Raw genomic sequence first — 27,361 nt, 5'->3', positions numbered from 1 at the left:
CACCTTAATTTTAACATACCTTTTTCTTGTTTATCTTTAATTCACTCAGTACATTGATACGACTCAATTTGTTGTGTTCTTTGCGAGGTTTCCTGTAGCAGCTCTACGCATTATTTCCCAGTTCCTTTTCTGATTCTGACCTTTTTCTCTCTATTGCTCTGTTTGCCTGATTGTTTGACCTTTACTTGTTTTTTTTTTTACTACAATTTTGCCTGCCAATTTGGACATTTATTAAAGACTATGTTGGTGATAACATCCACCTGACTCCAATATGGTCCTTTTTTGAAACCTTTTTCTGGAGATCCTCATTGATAAAAACATGATATAACAGTATACAAGTAAAATCAGTACAGAGTGAGTGAAAAAAACATAATAAATAAATAAATAAATAAATAAATAAATAAATAAATAAATAGGGAAGGGGAAGATGCGGCCTAATGGTTAGAGAGTTTGACCACTAACCTTAAGGTTGTGGGTTTGAGTCTCGGGCCGGCAATACCACGACTGAGGTGCCCTTGAGCAAGGCATCGAAACCCCCAATCTCTCCCCCAAGCCCGCCACTCCCCACCCTACTCCGAACAAATTCGGAGTATGGGTCACCGTACTTAGCCGTATGTCACGTCACGTCACGTCACTTCATTTCACTCGACTTCAACTTCCTAGCATTTTAGTATCCACTGGTATCACCGAGACACAAACTGCTTGAATTTCACAGACTGTAGTAAATGAGTTCATGTCTCATCAGGTAGTGTCTGGTGTACCCCGAGGTGTACCTTTAACACTACATCACCTCACTGGGATCCACTCTCGCCGTTGTCTTGTATTGCTGTTTTATAACTGCAGAACTCTTGCACACACTTTATACAGTCATTTTTCCCTTAGGCGTTCCTCACCGAGACGCTGCTATTCCTTTTCTATGTCCCAAAGGATTTGAAGTGCTAGTTGGATGCCCTCTCCTCTCTCGCTCTCTCTCACACTCTCTCTCTGCTTTTAATCCAACACCTCCCAGGAGTAGCTAGATTAAGTTAAGGATGGGTGACTGGTCAGGGCATTCAATTACAGACTTGTCTGTTTTGTCTCCAAGTAACACTTACACAGCTATGTGCTGGATCTCTACAAGAATGGACATTACATGAAAAACATGTCCAAGAACAAGTTGTGCGGACAAAACGAAAAAAAAAGTAGGCCACAAGCTCAGTGGATTTAAACGAAGTACATAATATATATACGATATGTTATACCGTACAAAAAATTTTCTATAAACAGCACTTTGGAAAAAGGTTATTAGATGTGTGTATAACGCTTCGGTTCTTGAGCCATGGCTTGGCTTTTGTACTGTGTGTGTGTGAGAGATACAGATCAGGTCTTTTGCTGCTAGGTCACCTTGATGACAGGAAGGCGCTAGTTTGTTTAACGTACCTGTTGAACCCCGCTTTATGTTACTGTTTAATAAATGGAGCACAGTGCAGGAGCCACTGTGCTGTGGATGGTGATGAAACCCAAACGATCAGCTCCCAGCTTTGACTGTGTCTTAAACAGTCCTGAGTTAAATGCTTTATTGTATTGATCGAGCCCGCCTGCCATTTGTGCTACATCTGCCTGTTGAATATGGATGTCCAGGGAACAAGAGACAGTTCCACTTTACCTCTTTTCACCCCCCCCCCACCTTCTCACATCTCTCTCTCTCTCTCTTTCTCGCTCGCTTGTTCACTCTCTCCTTTCAAATCACATCTAGCTAATGCACCAAACTTTCACTCAATTTGCCTCTGGCATTTTTATTTCTTCTGTGTATTCTATCTGCTTTTCAAGTGCCTTAAAGACTGTCGCTCGGTATTTTAAATGCACCCGGGTTCTCTCAGCCTCCAAATTAGCCTTGACCTTAGTGTCTTTTTTTTCTTCTCTCGTTTGCATTCTCTCGTTCGCCATCGGCCGCTTCTTTACGGTCTTAACGAACTGTTGTATACAAAGCATTCACATTGAACAGATAACGTGGTCTTAGTCGATACAATTACAGATATGGATGAGAGGGACGATATTCGTTCGTTTTTTTCAGAAAGCTTTTTACTGTAGAATGGTTCACAGGGTCTGTTCAAGGTGAGACGTAAGCGTCGGTACCGAGATCCTATGGGAGATGATAATAAAGGAGGTTTTATCTTTCATGAAGTCATGAGATATGCATTTAATTTAATTAAATTTAATATGCATTTGAAACATTAGTAACCTTGTTGTTATTGAACTAGAACTAGGTAGGTACAATAATAATAGCTACAGGTACAGGCAATAATAATAAGTGCACAAGCGGGACTAAAGAAAATCTCCAGTTGAGGCCAGATATGAACTCCAGTGATGTAGTTGAGGCTGTAGAATTGTCAGAGCTTATACATTACACAACTTTACTTGTTTATATGAAGTTGCAGAGTATTTAATCAGACTCCCAAATGAGGAACGGTTTCTTTTTCAGTCTGGTTCCTCTCAAGCTTCCCCCTCATAGCTTCTCAGGGAGTTTTTCCTTGCCGCCGTTGCTCATTGGGGATAAATATAACTTCAAATTTCAAACTTTCTATAAAGCTGCTTTGAGACAATGTTTGCATGGTTAAAAGAGCTATAAACATAAAATTACATTGAATTGAATTGAATATGCCAATAATCGCACATCGAGCCATCCAATCGCACTTTGGCCATGGTTTAATCTTCTCCTTAATCCTCTGCTTTAAATCTGAATAGAGGAAGTACGGGAATCTGGATTGGTATCTGACTTCTTATCCTAGTGTATGAACACTCAACACTGTCCTCAGGAGCATTTTGGTACATTAGCCACTGCACTGTTCCAAAAAGGCCACATCCGCAAAAAGTCCCCAGACTAAGATGTCATATAGACAGTCTGAACACGAACTCCAACAGCTGTTTATTAAGCTATTTTCCACTATCTTACAGGGAACACACATCTGATTCACTTGGTCAGAATAGCAAATACACACACACACACACACACACACACTAAAAAAAGGAAAAAATCCTGTATCAAATCCTCCTCTCCTGTTTTTCCAGATGGTGCCATGCGGATGCGAGTCTCAAAAGACTTGTGTATGTGAAAGCACTTTGATCTAGAAACTTTTGATTAATTATGGCACGGGACAGGAGGATGTAGAGCACTCGTCTTAACTCTGAGAGTTTGATTTAGGAAGCGAACGGCAGGGAAACACAGACACTTTCGCCACGTTACACACAGCTGGACGGAAATCTCGAGAGGGACAAAATGTGCAGCAAGTAAAAACAGCTGAAATTGAACTCTGAATAGAACTCTTAATACACAATTTGACTATTAGTGTTTTCTCCGATCTTCATAAACGATCAGCATTTCAGTCATTTCTAGAGATGTAGTGATATTTTTTTTTTAATGCAACAGTATCTCTCAGTTTTAGAAGAAACCATTCGCTTCTCAAAATACAACACCTTTTAAATATTTGAAACATTGCTACGTTGCTGGAGGTTTTTTTTTGCCGCAGTTCATGTAGGTTCACACAGAAAAAAAGATTAGACTTTAGATATTCAGATTCAAGGGGCGCACGGTGGCTTAGTGGTTAGCACGTTCGCCTCACACCTCCAGGGTTGGGGGTTCGATTCCCACCTCCGCCTTGTGTGTGTGGAGTTTGCATGTTCTCCCCGTGCCTCGGGGGTTTCCTCCGGGTACTCCGGTTTCCTCCCCCGGTCCAAAGACACGCATGGTAGGTTGATTGGCATCTCTGGAAAATTGTCCGTAGTGTGTGTGTGTGTGTGAGTGAATGAGAGTGTGTGTGCCCTGCGATGGGTTGGCACTCCGTCCAGGGTGTATCTTGCCTTGATGCCCGATGACACCTGAGATAGACCCGAGGTAGTTCGAATAAGCGGTAGAGAATGAACGAATGAATGAATATTCAGATTTAAGAAAAAAAAATCAATAATTCTTATACTAAACTTAATTTAAAGTATAGTTTTTTAATTTCTAGAATATTTGAATGATGTAGAATGAGCTTGATCATTGTAGTATTAACATAACCCGCTTTTATTGTGAAATATTGTAAGGATTTTGGCACTAATTTAAACTATGTTTGCTGAATTTAATTTAGGAGTTTAAACCCTTTCTAGTAGAATCGAGCAGTAGTAACAGGGATGCTCCACAATCCCAGCATCATGGCTTTGATTCTCAGCTCTCAGTAAATTCTGTGTTTTATTTTATTCAGGGTTTTGAAAAAAAAACAACACTCAAATCATGTAAATGTACAAAAATTCATTTACACAATTTAAAAGTTACAAAATTCAATTAAGTGGATCAGATGTACGCCTTTTATTATTATTATTTTTTTCAATTCACTCCGAGTGAAATTACACTCGAACTCCGTGTGAGTAAAATGTGATCACATGGAAAAACATAGTAAGTGAAGTGAAGTCTAAAAATACATAATGTAGATCATTTAAATGTGAACCGTGTGAATTTAACGCATCATCTGTGCCTGATCTTTCCATCCTTCCTCGCTCTCTCTCTCTCTCTCGCTTTCTCTCTCTCTATCTTTTTCTCTCTGACATTTAGTGGTGTTTAATTCTCTCAATCCACGAGGAGCAATGAGGAAAAAAAAATCCAGACGAGGCTTTAGGTTACCCGGGAAACCCTGGACTAACGTCTCACTTCCTCTCAGAGCGGCATACGGTATGAAAGATCTCTGTCAGGGCCGTTCGCTCAGATGAACAGATCCACACTGAATTCGGACGTATTTAATTCGACAGAGACAATCACACACTTCACAGTGAGAAAGCTGCAGATGTCTGAATGGGTGACTTTTTCCTGATTAGAGAAGGCCTGGAGGAAATGGAAATGTTCTGCCATTTGACTTTTACAGTGACCTTTTGGCGCTCTCTTTCTCTCTCTCTCTCTCTCTCTCTCTCTCTCTCTCTCTCTCTCTCTCTCTTTGTCTTTCTTTCTCTCTTTTCTCCTCATTCATTTGAGCCAAACTCAATTTCATGTCACTTGCACGGCTATTTTAGAAAATCTGTCCAGGGAACACCATTAGCCAAAGTCTATTTAGTCTCTTTTAAGGGAAATACACTTAAATGGAGCCCTTTTTTGTCGTTTTTTTTTCTTTTCTTATTTTATCATACAGCAGTAACGAATGGCTTGAAAACACATCCTTTCTTACTGTTCTGGAATCAGGAAGGCCGGTGCTTTTGGGAGGCGAGTGGACATAAGGGTCAGTGTTACTTTTGGAGGCAGGTGGACAGAAAGATAGGGTGCCAAAACATTTGGAGGCAAGTGGAGATGAGCATGTGACGTCATCCGAATACTCCTGAGGAAGTTCCCCTCATTGTTCTGAGTGTTTTGATATGTCACATGTCCATTTTTGTAAAAAGTTTTTTTACTTTGCATATATTGGGGGCGGGTCTGCGGCACAACTGGAAGGCCAGTCGGTACACCAATTAATACCTTTGTTCAGAGTATCACCCTAAAGGAGCTGGCTGAGTTTGGTGTAGATAGTTCGAAAGCTTATTAAAAAAGCCGAGTTATAAACCTCCAAAGTTTATAATGGGAGTCTATGGAAAAATGGCCACTTTGAGACCCGGTACCGGAAGTACCGGTACTCGGATTGCTTAGAAAAGTAATAGCAATAAACTTCAGACCAGGTTCTACAACATATCTGAATTTGATGCATTTGGCTCAAAAGCCCTAGGCCGCATTAAATTTTATAAATTTTTGTCTAAGCTTAAATAGGAAAACAGAATGTTGGCTTCTACAAAGCCAACATAATACGTCAAGTATTAACACACAGAATTCGGCGTTGTACTGGTGTAAGGTAAAGCTTGAGGCTGATTTCATTCTAGCCCAGACTGTAGATAGAGATGTAGATTCACACATCAGCAAAAAAAATCATCTGATGACAAACTCCCAGTAGATCTCCAACACATCCATAATGCATCATCCGGGGTGATTTTGAGAAGGCTCACAAAATAAACATAATGAACGAGATGGATTCCTTCTCTGTCATCGATTTCTCGGAGTGCTTTATCAACTTAGATTGTCCAGTCAAATTACAAAGCAAATGAAAAATCTATGTGTTTCGTATGGGTCGAAGGAAAGAGCTGGTTAAACGGAAAGAGATCTTTTCTGTTTAACAGACAATATTCAGGAATGATATGATTTTATTCCATCCATCCATCCATCCGTTTTCTGAACCACTTATTGTACACAGGGTTCTGGAGAGCCTGAAGTTTATCCAACGGACAAGGCAGGGGACACCCTGGACATTTCACAATTGAACACACATTCACACGCTATATTAAGACAACTAAGAGAGGCCTGACAGCTTTTAATGCATGTCTTTGGACCGGGGAAGGAAACTGGAAGATTCAAAGGAAGAACATGTAAATTCTGAGTAAGCAGGGTAGCAGTGTGACTCGAACCGAACACTTGAGGCAAACGTACTAACCACTAGGTTATTGTCTATACTTCTGAATGTGACCCTGTGCCGTAATAGCTTTATAATAGAAATGTTCATGGATTTTTACAGTCTTCTCGTTCAATATTGTGTCCAAAAATCTCTACCAATGACCTGGTGCTAAAAATAGCCAGGAGAAGACCTGATTATGGAGGTTTGCACACTGCTGTGTTGCCTTGCATATATTGTGGCACTTTGGATTACGACAGCTGGAAGCAGGATTAAAACAGGGCTGAGGAGGTTTATCCTTCAATCAGACAGATAAGATGTGGAGCATTTGGAGCTTTTGGAGGCCCTCGAGACAGCTGGATCAGATGATGCCGAAAGAGCGAGCCTGAAAAGATGAGGGAGATGAGGATTACAGCTTGAGGACACTATTTGTGCTGGCTGTTTTCTCTAAGCTGGAAGTCCTTTGTGTGCGGCGCCATATTGAGGGCTAGAAGCCAACTATGGCAACACTAACCCGAGTAAGTTTAGGTGTTGAGTGCTCTTAAATCCTCCCAGTAGTAGATAGCTGTTTGACATCAGGTATGTGAATTGGCAGGATTTTCCTATTTACTCAAGAGCTCAGCTTTTCCACTTTCGGCTCATGTGTTGAACGTGGGCAGATAGCAGAAAAGACTTAACACTTTGTTTAATGGGTGTCTCCCGCGTACACCGCTCCATCTTACTCCCCAATGGAACGTAAAATGCACGCAAAGGATGGAGCACATGAACAAACATGTTTGTGTGATCAAAAGGAAATATATGAAGGGATTTAAGTGGAAAAAAAACAAAAAAACAGAAGAACCAGGCTCTTGTAATCTCTGTTACCCTGTGGGTGTTCTTCTGCTCCATAAAGCCCGGGCACTGCAGATGGATCAGATGAATGGATGCTGGTTGGATCTCCAGGAGGGACTGAATCAGCTCGGCAAAAAGAAAAAAGCGAGCATGAACCAGTTGAAGAGAAAGGTCATCTTCAGAATACTTCTCAGCCGTGCCTGATTCATCGCCATGCCTCTCCCGAGACGAGACACGGAAAAACGATTTTCCTTCCACTTCCATTTCAAAAACTCTCCTCTTCGAATCTGATATTTTTGTTTAGTGAACAAGTCCATTTAAGGTCTTCTGCACTACTCCAAACCTCTCACCTTCAACACAACACTTCCTGAAGGATCCCTTTTATTGCTGCCTCAGGATCAGTGTCTCAGGCTCTCAGCCTAGCTATTTTTGTTAACCTGTGAAACCTTTCTGGCAGCTGTAATGGTGTTAAGCAACAGCAGCCAGACATGATTTTAACCGCAAAATAAACTTACTGGTTAGCTTTCAGTATCGATTGCTTTTATGAACATATACGGCAAAAAAAAATAAATGCTGCAAACAATTGTATTCATTCTGAAATTGTTCTGCCATCCAAAGAGTGCAGATTTTCAGGCACATGCTGATGGATGGTAGAAATGACTAGGGATGTACCGATACCACTTTTTATCTTCCATTCCGATCCCGATACCAGCGTTTGCCGGTATCGGCCGATACCGATCCGATATCCGTGTTCTTTTCTACCTTTAAAACTAAAGAACGTATAGTATTAAGATTTATTTGTTTCTGGCAAAGAGATACAAAAATCCCCATTACTGGATGAAAAATGAAAACACAAGAAACCTTAAAAAAGTATTAATGCATTGGCAAACAGTACTTTTAACAGTTAGTGGTATAACCTTGCACACAAATGAGTGACATGTTTAACACGCTGAGGTAAATGGAAAAGGCGCCTGCTAAAATTGCTGTCGCAGGTGGTTGTGCAACATACAGTATTTCCTATAAAATTTATCACATTTATTTTTATCAATGCAATTTAATATATAAGTGTATTTTTCTTAGAAGTTTAAGCAATAGTCTATGATCTTTGCTGTTCATTAATCAACCACCACGGACAGGGGCGTCCGAAGTAAATAAAAAGTGGGCGTGTCCTGTCCACACACATATATAATGGTTCCGACGCACATGGATTTTAGGAAGCAGCAGCGTGGTCAATGCTGTAGGTAAAACGCGGAATGGAGTTTGATTTATTAGGGCATTCCTCAAGCAGAATGGATTCGACTGGCAGCGCTGTGAAAAGTAATAAAAAAAGACATATGCGCTGAATAGCGATGGTAAAAGTGTGTGGGTCCGATATTATTGGTCTTAAAAAGTGAGTGGGTCCTGTCCCAACTACATATAATGGGTCCGACGCACGTGACCACGGGTATCAGATTTGGATCGGTCACGCACCGCCGATACCTGATCCACTCAAAATGCTTGGATCGGCGCCGATACCGATCCAAAATATCGGATCGGTACATCCCTAGAAATGACCAAGTATCCGATATAAATACAGTATTCAAATTAATTCAAAGTGTTTAAATATAACTCATACTTGGAAGAAGTAGATGAAGAAAAAAGAGGACAAAATAGAGGAATACTGTTCTCTAAGCCTGCCTACTTTTGGAGCTTAATTACACACTTTTGTTTTCTTTAAAGCATGCGCCAGAGGATTTAATTAAGTTTTAGGTTAAAACCTATGAGTTGCATCTAGAGTTTTTATAGAGTATATTGTATACGGCCTTATTCTGTTTACTGTATATGGAGTATACTGTATATTTATGAGAAACACTCCCACTTAATATACTGGATGTACTTTTTTGAGACTTGAGATATACTTGCATTTACATTTTTTGACCATTTGCTTCACTTCACTTGACCATTTGCTACCTTTTCAGATAAAGCAGCAGTCGGAGCAAACAGCAAATAAAAAAAAAAAACTTCACCGAAAGGGAACGGACAGCTAACGTGTAAAAACAAAATTTTTTTGAAGGTTATGCCAACTTTACCTAGGTCGACTTTGACATGTGGAGTCGTGACACGGGAAGTCTTATGAACTGAAAGAAAAAAAGACGTTTAGAAGAAATGCCGATTGCTAAGTCATGGTTACACTGGACCTTTGCATTGTGTTTTATTGCTTGAAAATATCATTCATCGTTCTTTTCAAGTCTTCTGTTAATTGTTAGTGTTTCATTTTATCGGTTGATCTCCAATGGCAATACATTGTTTCAGGTTTGAGACAACCTCTTGCTATTTGAGAACAATCTAGGTCGTATAGGAGCAGAAAAATGTGTCTCTTAACTGAGGTGCCGGTCCATTTGTATCGAAAGCTACAGCCTCATTGTGGCATGCAGCGTGTGAAAACAGGACCCGTTGGTGTGATATTTATTTAAGGTAATTCATAAATCATCACCAGAATACATAGCAGGTTTCAACACGCAGGCAGTAGCAAACTAGGACTATCCATTATCATAACCAAAGAGAACTTGAGAGACAAGGCACTTGGGAAACATGATTTGGAAAGAAAGAAAGAAAACGAAAGCCGTTTAACGAGACAAATAAAGAGCAGGATAGATTATATATAATGTAGGTGCATACATTTAGGGAACAAACCAATAATGGGGAAGTCGTGGCCTAATGGTTAGAGAGTTTGACTCCTAACCCTAAGGTTGTTGGGTTTGAGTCTCGGGCCGGCAATACCACGACTGAGGTGCCCTTGAACACCGTACTTAGCTGTATGTCACGTCACTTAAAACAGTATAGAGATTAGATCCAAAGCAAAAAATTACAGCACAAAACATCAACAAAGCACTTGTAAGGCAAAGAAAATGCACAAAAGCACAGTGGAATGCAGTAAACTGTCAAGCTCAAGCAGAATTGGGATGAAAATGCAGGGTTTTTTTGAACAAAGCCGACCTATCTGAAAGGGCAAACCAAAATCAGTGATGATAAACCGTACCAGGAGATCAGATGTAACTATGCTAGACAGAACTCAATATACAGTACAACACAGACAGGTCAACACTGGAAAGGCAGCTACGCAAACAAAAGACTCACTAATGTAGCTAGAGGAATGCTAGGAGCAAGACTTCAGCGTAGATGCTCCGAATGTCTTTGCTATTTATGGGACGCGTGCTAATTGGAAACAGATGGCAGTGACTAAAAGTCTGGGGAACTAGAACGAGGTAGCAGATCATGTGACTTCTAGTTCATTGTATGTGGAGCATGGAGTAGAGGTGACATACTGTTTATAGCTTCTACCCCATAGGTATGAGCTCATTTTGAAACACTAGTGAAGACCTTCTCCGACTTATTTAGCCCTTGATATCAGACTTAGAAAATATATCGAAAAGAATAATGCATGCAGTGCTATTATAGACTCGTTAGGGGTCATCTAATGCTTCTAACTCTTTAGCATTTAATCATAATTATAGGTTATTCTCTCATACATATAAAGAATACACAGAATGCATCAAACATCAGTTTATTTGTTTATTTGTTTATTTATTTATTTTAAATTTGCTGCTTATTGATCCCGCATGTCTTCATAAAAGATTTACACACTGTTTATGAGTGCATTATGAAGACTGCAGTGTAAAAGGCAATCATCTAACAGGAGTTGGTTTCACATCAGAATCACATTATTCAAATATTTATTTTTTTATTTATTGATATTCTATATGAATATTTTGATATGTGTGTTGATAAAAAAAAATATTTTATTAAAAAACAAAGTTTAATAAAAAAAAGAGCTATTGAGTGTTAGACTCAAAGGTACAGTAGGATGTAGGGCTGGCCGATATGGCTGAAAACTGTATCACGATATCAGTGTTTCATATCGGTCGATACCGATAATTATTGATATTTTTCATGACCCATTTAAAATAAGGACCAGGAGAAAAATATCTAATTATTCATTTAAACATTTTATTTTAAACTTAACCTTCTTCTGATCATAATACCCTCAGGTATTAAGACAGAAATGTCAACAACCAGGAAAACTCAAATAATTAGGAATAATTACATAAATAATTATGTACACATAAGCCTAATGAACACTTAACAATTATCTCTTAACATTTAAGGTGGAAAATGAAAGAAATGATTAATAAAGTGTAATAAAACAGTGCAAAGTGTTAAATATAAACATAGACAAACCTGAGAATTTAGTGCTAGAAAGTTCACTAGCTGTTCACCTTCTGGGGAATAAAGTGTTTTAAAATATGTGCAGTGTTTTGTAAACATAAATAAAACTGAGGTAGACTGAGATACATCTGTAATATAAAAAAACTAATAATATAACAATAAACTGCCATACTGGCGAGCTGACTTTTCCTCTTTTATTTACGATTTCTTCGCTCGCTGCGGTTTATTTTCTGCTTATCAGTGGCTGGTTACTGAAGAGGAATCCAGCACACCAGCAGGAGACAACGATATGGCGCAACCAAACATGATACTGTTACATGCTGTTACATACTTGCTTCGCAACCTCTGTTTTCTTCCAACGAAGAGTAAAAAATATCGAACGTTTTATAGAACACATTTTTATTGATATCGATCTCGTGTCTATCGCGATACATATCGTTATCATTTTATCACCCAGCCCTAGTAGGATGTGAATGCAGGACTTTTAATAACAAAAATTCAAATGTAACCGAACAGTCTTCATGAAGGGAAAACAACACCACAAAATCGCATGAATCTAAACAGGCTTAATAAAGTCATGGACATGGGGAACAGAGCATATACCTCGCCATGAGGAACCTAAAACACAGGGTGCAATGCAAACATACATAACTGAACATAACTAAAGGACTGGTGACTGAAGGTGTGGGAGTGCTGGTGGTTGCTGGGAGTTCGAGTCTGTTTGTTAGTCACTATAGTCTGTGATATTTCATGACGTGACATCGAGATCTTTTCAATTTTCAAATCTCTACCACCGACAATTGTTAACCTTTTTATAGGTTAAGTTGATCCGTTTCGTCGTTTTAATAAGTTGCCTGTTAACAGTTATTCCCTTAACAGCCTTTCTTATTTACTCTGGAAAATAATAATGGAAAAGAAAGCAGCTGAGTTAATTAATGAGCTTACATTTCATTTGGATTATTCTGCCTTAGGTGTACATAAAGGTTTATAAGGGTTTTATTTTAAATAAATGATTAGTCTGATTTTTAATAAAGTATAATCAGTCTTGTGAACCTGGATGAGAATTTCACCTTTCTACCAGAAAAAAACCAAATAAATAATAATAATAATAAAAAGTTGAAATGAATCATTTTGAAATTAATTACAATTTTGCAAAGGCTGTGAAACGTATCATAATGTGATCATAATGTAGTTACACAGTAACCATGATTACACCATTTTTATCAGCGCTTTCACATCAGTCAAGAATAAACTGGGCAACGTGTTTTAGAAGTATATATTAATCCTACAGAGCAGCTGTAAGGCTTTAACTACAGTATATGAGAACATACCGGATGCTTGTGTCATCCTGTGGAGTCATTTATTCTTAGTAACAGCTTTATTCTTTGGTTTATATTTTTGGAAACGGAACCAAATATGTACATTAGAAAACATCATGAGCATGGATAAAAAATAATAATACTTATAATATATATTTTTGAATTTCGATCATTGATAATCATATCTTTTTTATTTGTTTTATTTATTCATTTGTTTATTTTAATGAAATGTAAGTCACTTTGTCCCTGGTTTGTATAAAATATTTTTTATATATTTTTTTTCCTATTATTATTTTTCATTTTTGTCCATCATGTACTCAAGACTGTTAAACACTGTATATCAGTATACAATCCTCAGTCTTGAAATATCTCAGACCAAACACACAGCACCACATGGTTTTAATTATTTCAGTTTGCATCTGTTGTGTAGTTTGTTAGACAAGTCCATCACTCACCCAGACAGGGTGAAGGTCTGATATGGTCTTGTCTTAGCTTGGGGGTTTCATAAAAATGCAAGAGTTCATAGAAAGTTAAGGCCAGCTTTCTCATCAGTAGAGAAAATCTTGTTTGGATTGAGATAGATGCCAGGCTTCAGGATTTCTGACAGAGAGAGAGGTTGTGAGTGAGAGAGAGAGAGAGAGAGAGAGAGAGAGAGAGAGAGAGAGAGAGAGAGAGAGAGAGAGAGAGAGTAGTGTCCTTGGACAAAGCCGGCACCTCTGTAGAAAAAAATATTTTATTAAATATTGTCTCAGGGACATCCTGACAATCTCTGACACTTGGCACCAGAATGATTTTAGCTTTTCCCATGACTGGATAATACAATAAGTGTACTAGCTTTGCCAAAAAAAGAAAAAAAATACAGTAGTAGCTTGACTTTTCTTGGAATTCTTCACATTATAAAGGTAACCAGATGATGCCATGCTGAGACATCACATTATTATAATGCAATGCTAATGATGCTTCTCGTGATATTACCACCACATCGCTATAAATAACTCTGAAATGTTCAATTAAGTAAAAGATCTGTCATGAAAACCTTTTCATTGAGGAACATTTGCTTTTGCCCAATAATCCAAATGATTAAATTCATGAATGTTCTAAAAGCCAGGCTTTTCAGGGAAATTAATAACCATGGTGCGTTACTTGTCGGTGTGTGTGTGTGTGTGGGTTTGTGTGTGTGCGCATTTCAGATAAAGTGAGAGACAAAGCATGAGGTGAGCACTGTTAGTTGTCATGTATTGATTTTTCAAGACAGCAGGAGGAAAGCTCATCCAAACACACTAAGCCCTTTCTCTACATTCTCCCACAGCTGGCTAGTTTGTCAACACACAAATTGTGTTAGCTAGAAGCTAGAGCTACAAATCCCACTGTGCACACAGCAGAGGGTCACGGTACGCCAACAGACAGCTTTTTGGAGATGTTTACTTCATCTGTTCGGTTGGAGTGTATTAAAGAATAGGCCAGAATATGGCAGCTCTTGTGGTGAGAGACAGGAAATAAGGAGCTTTTGTAATGGCAAGCAAAAAAAACAACTCTCTTCTCTCCATGGTGTCCATTGTGCCATGGAGTCAAACACTGTGCTTTGTCGTTTTTGTATTACTGTCATTATCACAGCGGTCTCACCATGTTCAGTAATGTCTGCTGGTTTCTGTCCAGGTCAAGGTTTCCAGCAATTGACTCCTGTCAAAAGATTTAAGTTAGATACATATCAGAGGTGAGACAGATAAAACGATCTCAAAGTACCATTATTTTGAAGGATGAGTCAAGTAAAGGTCATCATCCAAAAAGGTCCTCGAGTAAAATGATCCAGAGAATCCATCTTGTGAAGCAGTCATTAAACACAGGTTTCAGATTAGGTGGAGTATGTAAGGAATAAAAAATATCCAGGCTTGCTGTTACAGGAGAATAATCAACATGGAAGACAATTATTTTCCCATAACAACATACTCAAAAGAGGATAGTAATTGCTCTAGTAATTAGCAAGTAAATCCTATAGTAATTTCTGTCTTTGTTAAATTCTGTTTGTTCTAACTCGAACCCACAACCTTAGTGTTAGGAGTCAAACTCTCTAACCATCAGGCCACGACTTCCCCCCATTAGGCCACGACTTAGGTTTTCATGTCATAGTCATTTTTTGTTTATGTCATTAATGTAAGTTTAACGTGTCGGGCTTACAGAGGTCGGATGTAAGTGCAGAGCAAGAGTTTATTAACAAAAAATAAAGAGAAATAACAGAGAAAACAAAAACCCAATGGCAATGCTAATGCTAAGAAAATCACAAAGAAAAAAAAAACATGCAAAAATATTAGTATAAGCAAAAGTAAAAGACACAGCAGAATAATCCAGAAATCTAACTGGCAGAAGTAGATGAGTAAAACGGTAATATCCGAGGCAAAAAGGATCAAAATCGGGAACCATGGGAACAGAGCATATACCTTATAAAGAAGGAATAAAAAATGGGTTAAAAAGGGTGTGAACCAAAGACACAAAACAAGAAACTTATGCAAATAAAAAGTCCAGGGATTAGGAATGTTGTTGAATTGGTAGTTGCTGAAAGTTGGCAGCCATGTTTGTGTGGCTGAGGTAAAATGAGGTCCGTGATGTTACGCAATGTGACATTTTTTTAGCATTATATTTTGGAATGTCCATGTAACATTTTATTTCTTGACATCACATACACTAAATCAAGAATTCAGAATAAAGAAATCATTTTTTTCCAAAGAGAAAATACTGATTTTTTCTCAATGGCTGATTGGATGTATATATCTATATAAAGATATCTTACTTGAAACCAGGGGTCCATATTCATAAAGATTCTAAGAATGGTCTCATAAAGCTATTAATTTAGCATCAAAATTCCTAACCTGGAATCTTATCTTAAAAGTGATTCAGGACCGATCTCAGAGTAACTCTGAGCAAAGAAAATACAGGAAAATATATAAGCCTTTACTTTATCTGTGTTAATATATTTGAGACTATATCGTGTAGGGATTACACATTTATAATATAAATATAATAAATGTAAACGTAAATATAATCATCTCAGACACAGCGCTAAAATGTCATAATGCTAAATTTTATCATTTCCACCGGTATGGCTTTTCTGCTCTGTTTCGGAGATGTTTGCATATCTCAAAATGACACAAATATATATATATATATATATATATATATATATATATATATATATATATATATATATATTCTCCTCCTGCTAAAGAAATGTTTAAGGCTCTTTAAAGTCCTCCTCTCCTCTTCTAACACTTTTTGACCTTATGAGCCCTTTAAATGGTTTAGATACTTTATGAATAACTTTTACCTTTATTAGGATCTTCTCTTTAACCTTAAGTCAAAACGCCCACATTTCTAAGAATTTTCTTAGAATTTCATCACTAGGAGCAACTCTTTACACTAAGAATTTTTATGAATACGGACCTTGAGAGGAAGCACTGTTAAAAGGCTTTACATTCAGGTTTTTTTTTTTTTTTTTTTTTTTTTAAGGATTTCCTCTAAACTAAACTAAAGAATTCTTTATTGTGTCAGCAGGTAGTTGTGGGTTTGCCCAGAAAACGTTGCGCAGGCTCGAGTGAAACAAATTACAGGGGTCATGTCAGGCAGTTCCAGGTTAATAATATGTCTTCATGGAAAACTGATTATTTTAACATTAGATAAGCCTTTAATTAGCTATTGAAAGTAAATATAAGCAGCGACGCTGTATGCTAAAACACAATGGTAAAGGTCTAAACTGGTGAACCAAATAAAGTAAAGACAAAAATAATGGACAGAAATTCCCCAAACACACATAGATTACATTATCTCAACTTTAGTCAGCATCCATGGACTCATTTGTCACAACTGGGGGCAGTTACAGTTCAAAAACATGAAGCCATTATTTTTGACAGTATGTAGGTGAAAATACTTTTTCAGTACGCAGCCAGCAGCTCTCCACCTTTGCTTAATCGCTGGTTTTCTCCATAGATATATCCGTCTCATCCGTTGTTTACCTTAAAATGACTGGCAAAGTTTAATTGGTGGATTCATGTACGATGGAGAGCATAGATCTAAGGTAATAGAGCTAAACAATTTTGTTCAAGTACAACTGAAAAGTCAGTATAGCATTTTATTTTCTATCGGTACTCTCGAATTTTATCTAAACACTTATAATTTTCTTTATTTATACAATTATAAAGCAACACTGCAGCGAAACTAGCTGAATGATAATAGCTAATAGTTTGTGTCATGCTAGCTAACACTTGAGAGATCAGGAGCAAATCTGTAAGGTCTTGTATTCATGAAGGACATTTGTGTTGTTAGCCAGCTATGTTATTAGCATTCTGCTACCTTATACAGTATCATGAGTATTTTAATCAGGCTAGCTAGAGTTCGAGAGATTGGGAGCTAATCTGTTGCTAGTTAGTCTAAGGTAAAAAATTCTCATAGTTTTACATGAAACAATAGAAGCACTGTGTTTTCATGTAAGATCTTTTTATTCGTGACAGCACGCCACTGTATTAGCACTCAGCTAGCTTTTTAATCATGAAAAAAGAGTTTACATTAACTTTTGATTACCTTATTAAAAAAAAAATCAGCAACGTTTACCAAAGTATTTTTAAATGATACATAAACTTGACTTTACTTGAATTACTAATATGCTATCTTATATATGCTATGTTTTTGCACTTAAATTCCTATGCATGCCTCTGATTTCTGTGTGGAAAAATAGTGGTTTTTCTTGATGAATTTTACATGTACATGTACATTTACATTTACATTTACAGCATTTGGCAGACGCCCTTATCCAGAGCGACATACATAAGTGCTTAAATCTCTAACATTGAATACATTAATGCTGGTTCACTAGGTTACATACTTAAGATACCATGAGTTTAAAACATTGTTCAAAGTTACAATGATTTGTTTTTTGTTTTTTTTAAAGCAAAAGATAAGGAAAGAAGTGCTAGTTGAAGTGTTTCCTGAATAAGTAGGTCTTCAACCGCCGTTTGAAAATAGCCAATGACTCAGCTGTCCAGCTAGGGGAAGTTCCTTCTACCACCTTGGTGCCAGAACAGAGAAGAGTCTTGTAGTATACTTGCCTCTTACCCTGAGAGATGGTGGAACCAGTCGAGCAGTGCTGGTAGATCGGAGGTTGCGGGGTGCAGTGCGAGGAATGATGAGGGCTTTGAGGTAAGAGGGAGCTGGTCCATTTTTGGCTTTGTAGGCCAGCATCAGTGTTTTGAATCGGATAAGTGCAGCTACCGGAAGCCAGTGGAGGGATCGCAGCAGCGGGGTGGTATGCGAGAACTTTGGCAGGTTGAAAACAAGCCGAGCAGCTGCACTATTTTTAACTATATACCAAATACTTTTTATCTCCTAAGTGACCTTTGCAACAAAAAACAAAGCATTTTATACATCACTAAAGTTCCTCTGGTGCTTAAGACTATTTATCTTCCCGAGGTCAACCGCCATCTCAGCTTCCTAATCGCTCATGTTGATGAGTCTGATTAGTATCATCAGTGAACATTGACATTTTTAGACAATTAAGATGGCTAGATTAGCCTACATAAGGTTTTCTCTAAAGACCATTTTAATTAGCTGAGTTAGTCTGGAGCAGGGTTACAATATAAATGAGTTATGGTCCTTCTGATGCGCTGTATAAATCTGTTTATATTCATAATGGAATTGTCAGACTGGTTCAAACCGGTATACTCTGAACCAAAAACTTTTTAATTTAAAAAAAAAAAGAAATGTTTTTTCGTTTAAAAAGTAACACCATGAAGGCAGCAGGTTGTAATAACAACAATAATGGTAGCACCTTAAATTTCATTTATATTAAAAGTATGAAGCTTGAAGGCTAAGACGATGATAAAAATACTGGTTAGAATGTAACCCGATGTCACGGCTAGCTCGTTCATTTCCACACCAGACCACCAGAGGGCAACACTGTTATTTTCCCTATTTGCCCTATTTATCATTAGTCTCTTTATTTAATATTCTTTGTGTAACCTTGTCTTTCTCTAACTTCTGTTGTCATCACACCGTTTGTTAATATTTTTTGTAGTCTTTTTTCTGGTGTCTGTGTTTTTGTGTCGTCTTGTTTATTAGTGTTTACTTTTGCCGATTCAGTTTTATTTCAAGTTTTGTACCGTAATAATCCTTACCTTACCTTACCTTACCTTACCTTAAAACTATTCTGATTTCGTGAAAAAAGTACATAGCATTACTGTATATACGGTGGAGTCTAAAAATATAAGACCATTAGTTTTAATTTAATACAAACGTTTTTATTTGCAAGTTATATTATCAGCAATAGCAGGAGCTAAATGTTTAGTGTCTGGTACATCTCACTTTTTTTTTTTTTTAATGACTGTGATCTGTCATGGACTTCACACGTTTGTACAAAACATAACAATCTATGTTACATCATATCTATCAATATCTGCCAAAATCTGTGTTAAAGAATAACACTTCCCAGAATGCATCATGGCCTGCAACCATAGCCATCCCAGAAGGTACATCCCAAAACACACTATCCATCATGCTCCAACTCACCTGTTATATGTTATCCTCTGTTCTACTGTCTTCCACATAGCACGTCTTGTTTTGCTTTTTGGTTTTTGATCTTGCTTGTTTTCTAGTTCCTCTGCCTGTCTTTTTAATAAAGCATTAACTGCAACTGCAGCCGTCTCTGCTTCCTGACACATGCTTCGGTGAGACGAATAAAACCCAAGGAAAATCTCACCTTTTCATACAACGGCATTAACATGGTTCAGTGTCAGAATTTTGCCCAGAAATAGCTCAGAACATTGCAGTTTAAACATTCTTTCATCTTGTCAAAGATCTTGTAAGATTTGTTAAATCTTAACTCTTAATTCTAAAATAAAAGTATTTCCGAGATTTCCAGTGTTAGCTCAGAATTAAGGACCCTACTATACAGTACTTTATAGACTTTATGGAGTTCCTTTTCTCTGTCTTTGGACTAAACGAGACCTGAAGGTTTATATCCGGGTTTTTTTGTGTTGTTGTTTTGCCATAGTTATATTTTGTTTATGTTATACAGGTTTTGTGACGTGACATACGGCTAAGTTTGGTGACCAGTACTCAGAATTCGTTCTCTGCATTTAACCCATCCAAAGCGCGCACACACACACACCGTGAACACACACCCGGAGCAGTGGGCAGTCATTTATGCTGCGGTGCCCATGGAGCAGTTGGGGGGGTTCGGTGCCTTGCTCAAGGGCACCTAAGTCGTGGTATTTCCGGCCTGAGACTCAAACCCACAACCTTAGGGTTAGGAGTCAAACTCTCTAACCATGACGACTTCCCCCCATTAGGCCACAACTTCCCCCATTAGGCCACGACATCCCCCCATTAGGCCACGACTTTTTGTTTATGTCATTAATATACGTTTTGTTACTCTTGGGTTTGATCCCTGCCACCGCCGGTGTCTGTCCACTTAACATTGCTGTATTGATGAACACAGATATTGCTGCTGGTTTTATAGAGAATTTGATCTACGAAAATACCCATTTTCAAAATAAAAGTAGTTATTGCGGTTTTCATGTGGAATCTTTTCCTAAAAGTCACTAAAACTGTGGATTAAAAGTAACTTCAGGCTTTCAGTGTGAGCTTGAATTAAGGACCCCATTGTACTTTATACTGTACACAAGTTCCTTTCTCTGTCTTTGGCCTAGACAAAAAAGTTGCCAGTGGGAGACATCACACCAGAATGGAAGACACAATCATTTTTATGGACTGCGAACCTTCTAGCGAAAGCATAAAATGTATTTCTTATTTGAGAAACCACATAAATAGTGAAATTTAGTTCACACTAATGCTTGCTATGTGACTAACAGACCTCCCAAATATTTTGAAGCCTTAGGTAGAGATTTGACTTCTGTAGCCTTTCATTCTTTGCCGAGATTGCTGTGTAAACACAAAGCAATTTTAATAATGGAATTTGTCGAGGCGGTGTCAGCGAAGATGGCCTGTGTTATTGATCTGAGTAATTCAGCATTTATACATACCTGTCAAAACAACATTGAAATTCATGACACTCGGAGTTTTAATCCACTCCGTCCTCAGAGAAAAGATGTCCCGGAGGCATAGAGTATGGAACCGAAATCAATTATTAGTTAAGGTTTATCCAGAAGTTGAAATTGTTGTTATTGGTTTAAAGTACATTTGCGGTGTGTTTGAGCAGTAGAGGTAAATGGAGCAGATGGTTGTCACTTGAAGAGAAAATGAGGCTTAGGTACGTGCATATGCTTCGGTGAAAGACCAGGACAGCAGATGATAAGCAGAAGCGTAGTAACGATACTAAGCATTTAACGTTATTTTCATGCTGAGTATGCTATATAGATGCTTAAATTCTTCTGCAGTCAAGCAACGTGCTTAAAAATCTCTGTTTCTCTGTGGATACAGGATTGGCTGAGTAAGTTCGGATACCTCCCACCAGCTGACCCTGTCACCGGCCAACTGCAGACCAAGGAGGCGCTGACCCAGGCGATTAAAGCCATGCAGAGATTTGGTGGCCTGGAGGAAACCGGAGTGCTTGGTAAATATCTGCTTCTAACACTCACTGTCTCACAGTTTATTAAAGATTTTGATGCTTCCTTTTTGTTCAGGTGACACCTCTAAATGAAAGTAATGGGTATAGAAGACAATTCCAAAACGTATTTACAGAGTTCTACAGGGCTTACTCATGTGATGTTGAAATTCTCCAGGTTTGTTGGTCATTTCCTTAGAAAAGACACCAAATGACTATAATCATACAGCGTGCATTATACTTAGCATCAAGCACTATGTCAGGAGCTTTGACAGTTTCTTGCCAGGTCACCAGAGTATGGGCTAGAAGGTGTTTTCACATCACTCACCTTGTTATTGTTCCCATGTGGGTTGTGCCATGCCCTTTCCTATCCTGTTTCCCGCAATGTACTATGATGTACTGCTTTATATATGCATATCTTGTTGTCTTTGTGATCGTGAATCATTGTTGTTGTGTTCTGTCATAAGGTCAGATGTTGTTATATCCAGGTTTTCATGTCATAGTCATGTTTTTTTTCTGTCATGTTTACTATAAGTTTTGTTATGTTAATGAAGAAGAGTCCTGAAAGTCGGTCTGATTCGCTACTGCGAGTGATCAGGCTTACGGCGGAGACCCGGGTTCGATCCCTGCAACCGTCGGCGTCCGTTCGCCGCACGTTACACACTAGCTAAACCGCTCTGGGATATGCTGTATTGATAAATACACGTATTGCTGCTGATTTAACAGAAAATTTGAACTAAGAAAATACAAATTTTCTAAATAAAATAGTTTACAGTAGTTATTTGAGTTTTTATGTGGTATCTTCTCCTAAAAGTGGTGTATAAGTGTTTTTGAATAGAGCATCAACTTCAAGATCAAGATGCTCAAGCTGTCTTTAGACTCTTTCGTAATGTACAGTGTACAAGGAAAATAAACATGGAAACTGGTCAGTTCATTCATTCATTCATTCATTCATTCATTCATTCATTTTCTACCGCTTATCCGAACTTCTCGGGTCACGGGAGCCTGTGCCTATCTCAGGCGTCATTGGGCATCGAGGCAGGATACACCCTGGACGGAGTGCCAACCCATCGCAGGGCACACACACACACACACTCGCATTCACTCACACACTATGGACAATTTTCCAGAGATGCCAATCAACCTACCATGCATGTCTTTGGACCAGGGGAGGAAACCGGAGTACCCGGAGGAAACCCCCGAGGCACGGGGAGAACATGCAAACTCCACACACACAAGGCGGAGGCGGGAATCGAACCCCCAACCCTGGAGGTGTGAGGCAAACATGCTAACCACTAAGCCACCGTGTTCCCCTGGTCAGTTCAGAAGGAAAAATAATAAATTTAAGAAAGAATATTTTTACTGCCAACTATCTGGACTTTTTAATATATATATATATATATATATTTTTTTTTTTAATTTTCCAGGACTTTTTGTGCCATTAAACATGTGTCACTTGAACTGCTTAGTCTGTTGCCATAACAATCTCAGACAGAAAAGCTTTTGAAAATGAATAAACTGATGAATAAATTAATGTTTTACTAGAAATTAGTTAAACTGTGTGTGTGTGTGTGTGTGTGTGTGTGTGTTTTCCTTCAGACCAGGCCACCCTAGGTTTAATGAAGACGCCACGTTGTTCGCTACCAGACATGTCTGAGACGGAGACAACAGCTGGCAGGAGAAGACGTGCGCTGGCAACTCCAAAAAAGTGGACCAAGAGACACCTGTCCTGGAGGTACAATAACAGCTCGGTCATGCTAACCTTTAGTGAATAGCTGTGGGTGTAGCACTTAAGGTTTAAATGAGCCTTCAGGTTTAAATGAGAGACGGAACACAAGTCGTCTGTCACAATGCTGTCATTATTAAAGGGAAATGTATTAAAAAGCACATATGGATTTTGCTGTTTCATTAACACAGATGGGTGCTGATGGAGACTGATTGAGAGAATTTGTGCTACTAAAGCAGGAGTAAATGTACTGTGTGTGTTTTTATGGATGGCAGAGGTTTTTAGACAGGCCTGTTTTTTGTTATTTTTTGTATTTTCAGTTCATGTCTTCCCTCTTTCTCATTACCAGATCCCACTGATATCTCACACTTATGTGTACTACAACCCTACAGCCCTGGTCCTGTCTACCATAATTCCCCATCTCTGCCTTTAGTGTGAAACAGATTTGGGTCACAGTTTGATTCCACATACGTACGAGTCGCTTGGTTGCTGAACTTTTGCTTTTCCTTATTTCACAGCTCACTGATTCGGAGTTAATTTGTTCTCAGTTCTTGTCTGTAAGAACAAATGTGTGAAGGCCAAAAAACCTGATTATGGAATTATCAGGATCAGTGGATGTGCTTATTACAAGGGCATTTTATTTATTATTCTCGTTCATGTTGTAATTAAGTGGCAACAAGTGCATTGGGTTAAATTAGGGATCTAATGTTAACGAGATGAACCAACAAAATCTTTCAGATGATTTGTTTACTCCGATTTCCTGTCATACTTGTGTACACGAAGCCCCACCTCCTTGCAGAGGTTGGTAAGGTTTATCCACATTGGTTTCTTAGGCCCCGTTCACACTGCAGTTAAAAGTGGCCCAAATCCGATTTTTTGGGGTCAAGTGACCAGGTCAGACTTCTTCAGGAGTAGTGTGAACACTCAAATCAGGCCCAGATCTTATTTTTTTTTTCAAATCAGATCCATGCCACTTCCATATGTGGTCCTGAATCAGACCCAAATCTGATTTTTTTTTAATGTGGCCGCAGTGTGAACAGTCAAGGCGGATTTGATGCGACTTTTACGTCAATCTACATCGACATTCATCACAATTATGTGCCGGCGAAATTTTTTGTAGTTATTTATTTATTTATTTTGTGGGCACGGGTGAAAACTTTTTTTTTTTTTTTTTTTTTTTGCGCCGGCCAAAACAGGACACAAACGTGACTGGTAACGTGTGTGTGTTAAGAGTGTTATATAAAGTGGTTACGTGAACCAGCTCATAATGTTTGCATCGAATACATCACATTATAGCATTACATGATATGTTTGCTTGCACCAGATGATACAGTACTTCCTCCATAACCTCGCCAACTTTTTAGTGCAACGGCGTGCTATGTGTGACGTCATGGTAATTGTTCGTTTGCGCATGCGGGTCAGTTCGAAACAGCAAATTGTTCACACTGGTATCTGATATAAGCCACATTTTAAAAGGTAATGTGAACAGCCAAACAAAAAAATCAGATGTGAGCAAAATATCTGAATTGAGCATTAAGACTTGGCCTTAGTCAGCAACTTAGCTAGCTATAACAGCGTAGCTATAACACATTGGATGCTGATGCAGACTGAATATTCACATGCAAAAAATCTAAACATATTCAGGCAAAATATAAACATGATCCAGAGTCAATGTTGTAACCCAGGACTGATAATAATCCAATAAACATCCAAGACAATCAGCAATAGCAAAAGCTCAGTATTTATACACATGATTGTTATGGCAAGACTTCGCATTGAATTTGCAAACATGAGCAGCTTAACTCTATTTACTAAAATTTTACTTTCATTGGCATTTGAGTCTCCACAATGGTGGTTAATGGCTCATATGAAAGTAAGATCTTCACTCAGATCCTTAAGAATGTTTATTTTCTAGCCTACTAAGGAAATATATTCATACAAAAGTTCCAGATAATCTAAAACAGAATGATAGTTGTTTTTTATTTCCACACAAATGTTTCTATCTTTAAAGTAAATGGTGAGATCAAACCTATTTCTGCTTTCTGAGACGCCCCAAGTGCTTGTTTATAAACGTCTTACCACTAGAAGTGTGACGTTAACCCAAAAGTGGTAAAAAAAATTGTCTCACATTGAATGCCAGCAGTATCCTGACTCATTTAATATCAGATTTGCACAGATAAAATAATAATAATAATAATAATAATAATAATAATAATAATAATAAATACGTTTATAAAATAACAATAAAAAAGTAATAATTGGGGACGCGGTAGCACTACAGCACTATACTGTCGTACTACAGATCGGAAGGGTGCGAGTTCGAACCCTAGGTCAACTGGTTCCTGAGCACGGCCCCTAACCCTTAATTGCTCAGATGTATACGATAATATAAAATGTAAGTAGGTTTGGAGAAAGGCGTCTGCCAAATGCCATAAATTCATTTATACTGATTGAAAAGGTAAAAAATCTGGAAGACGGAACACAAGAATTTGTTCAGCCATTGTAAAATGTCCACAATTCTAGCTACTACAGTCACACACTCATTCTTCCTCCTTTTATACAGCAGCATTTCTCTTGTCCTAATTGAATAGCGTCAGAATACAGGCACTGGCGTAAGTACGGGTACTTAATGCTTTTAGTAAAACTTGGCAAACAAACTGCGAAGTGATCCAAAAATGTAGTCAATAAACATACCCAGGTCAGGTGATGTACAAACAGTGTAAACATGGGCAAGCTATAAAGAGATTAAAGTCATAACCGGGATCCCGTACACGAAACAAATGCTTGAGAACAACTGGTAAAGAGAGACACTGTGCGTTCACAGCGTACCTGGATGTGATAGCTTAGTTGTTAAGGTGTAGGGCAACCAAACGGAAGGTTGTGAGTTTGAATCCCAGGTCCACAAAACTGCCACTGCTAGGCCTCTGAGCTAGCCCTTAAAGGTGCCCTTCCACACAAAACCGTTTTTACTTGTGTTTTTTGATATGTGTTATGTCCATACTGTATGTGCTTGTGTTGTGTCGGGAATGTGAAAATGAACTGCTACCTCCCCGGTCAGTTCTAGCCACTTAAAAGAAATAAGCAGAGAAATCAGGTCAGTTAGAAAAGCTGCTCAGAGTGACGTAGAAATAATGGAGACCGCCCCCACAGAATTCGTGTAGCTCAGTGAGTTTCCTATACAGCGAGGATGGCTGAATGTCAATATACCTGAAGAAGCCATTCTGCCGCAATTCAAGATGATTGTAAACAAAGTCCCTCTAGCCTGGGCTACTTATTGCGCTGGGTGAATGAATAGTCATGCTCTCATATCCTAGCGGTGAGCCAATCGGAGCCAAGCAGCATAGCTCATAGAATATTCATGAGAACTGGCGCAAATCGAGCTGAGTCTTCCTGCAGGCTTTCTATACCACACTAGAATGGCTTGAAATAAGGTAACAAGAAAAAACAAGGTTTTAGAGTCCATGGTAAACTTCAGACATTACCACAAAAGTAATGAAATACGTGTGGCAGGGCACCTTTAACCCTCAGTTGTATAAAATGCATAAAAGCACCTGCTAAATACTATAAATGTATGTATTAAATCCGGGTGTGTGATTAGTAACCAGGTAAGTGTGAATGTCAGAGACTTTCACACTAGTGTTGTGTAGTTGGACACCGTTTCTGGAGCTGCCATGACAAATAGCTTGTTTTATTTGTACTAACGTATACATTTTGTTGATTACTGTCTGTGTCTTTGTAAGTTATTAATATGAAGCAAGAGATTTTGACAAAAATGTCATCATTTTAGTAACGAAAACTTTTGAAACTTGACAGAATAATCGATACACGGAAGCATACTGTAGTCACTGCTGCAGGTTATACGAATTGAAGCCGATCAATCACAGTTCACATCAGTGAGTCTCCTTATGTAAATTTATACAAGCTCAGTGGCTCTCATGATATATGAGGGTTTTTTTTAAGCTAACTGGACTTTCCTGGAGTGCCTAATTCCTGCAAACAATTTCTAAATGAAATCCGGTCGGCTTAATAATTGAGGGCACGGTTTCATTTATTTTATTTTAAAATCAAACAATTTGAATATATGGTGTAGTAAGACTAAACATAAAATGTTTAGTGTTAGAGTGAAAACAGCTGAACCTTATCCCTTGGTGCACCTGTGTGTGTGTGTGTGTGTGTGTGTGTGTGTGTGTGTGTGTGTGTGTGTGTGTGTGTGTGTGTGTGTGTGTGTGTGTGTGTGTGTGTGTGTGTGTTGCCGGCCAGAAGCAGCAAAGAAGTGCACATGAGCCAGGTGAAAGGCTAGGCACGGTAATAACCCAAGTAA

General features: G+C 38.3%; 1 protein-coding gene across 1 annotated transcript in view; it reads left to right on the top strand.

Moving 5' to 3' along the window:
• mmp17a (matrix metallopeptidase 17a) overlaps positions 1-27,361 on the top strand; it is an 89,833-nt gene that overhangs the window by 28,498 nt on the left and 33,974 nt on the right. The window contains exons 2-3 of the mRNA XM_027176171.2: positions 21,191-21,323; positions 22,914-23,049. Coding sequence (XP_027031972.2) covers positions 21,191-21,323; positions 22,914-23,049 — 269 coding nt within the window. The remainder of the gene's footprint in view (positions 1-21,190; positions 21,324-22,913; positions 23,050-27,361) is intronic.

The sequence above is a fragment of the Tachysurus fulvidraco genome, chromosome 21, assembly GCF_022655615.1.
Source record: "Tachysurus fulvidraco isolate hzauxx_2018 chromosome 21, HZAU_PFXX_2.0, whole genome shotgun sequence".
NCBI classification, from domain to species: Eukaryota; Metazoa; Chordata; class Actinopteri; order Siluriformes; family Bagridae; genus Tachysurus; species Tachysurus fulvidraco.
This window is presented reverse-complemented; position numbering and strand designations above follow the sequence as displayed.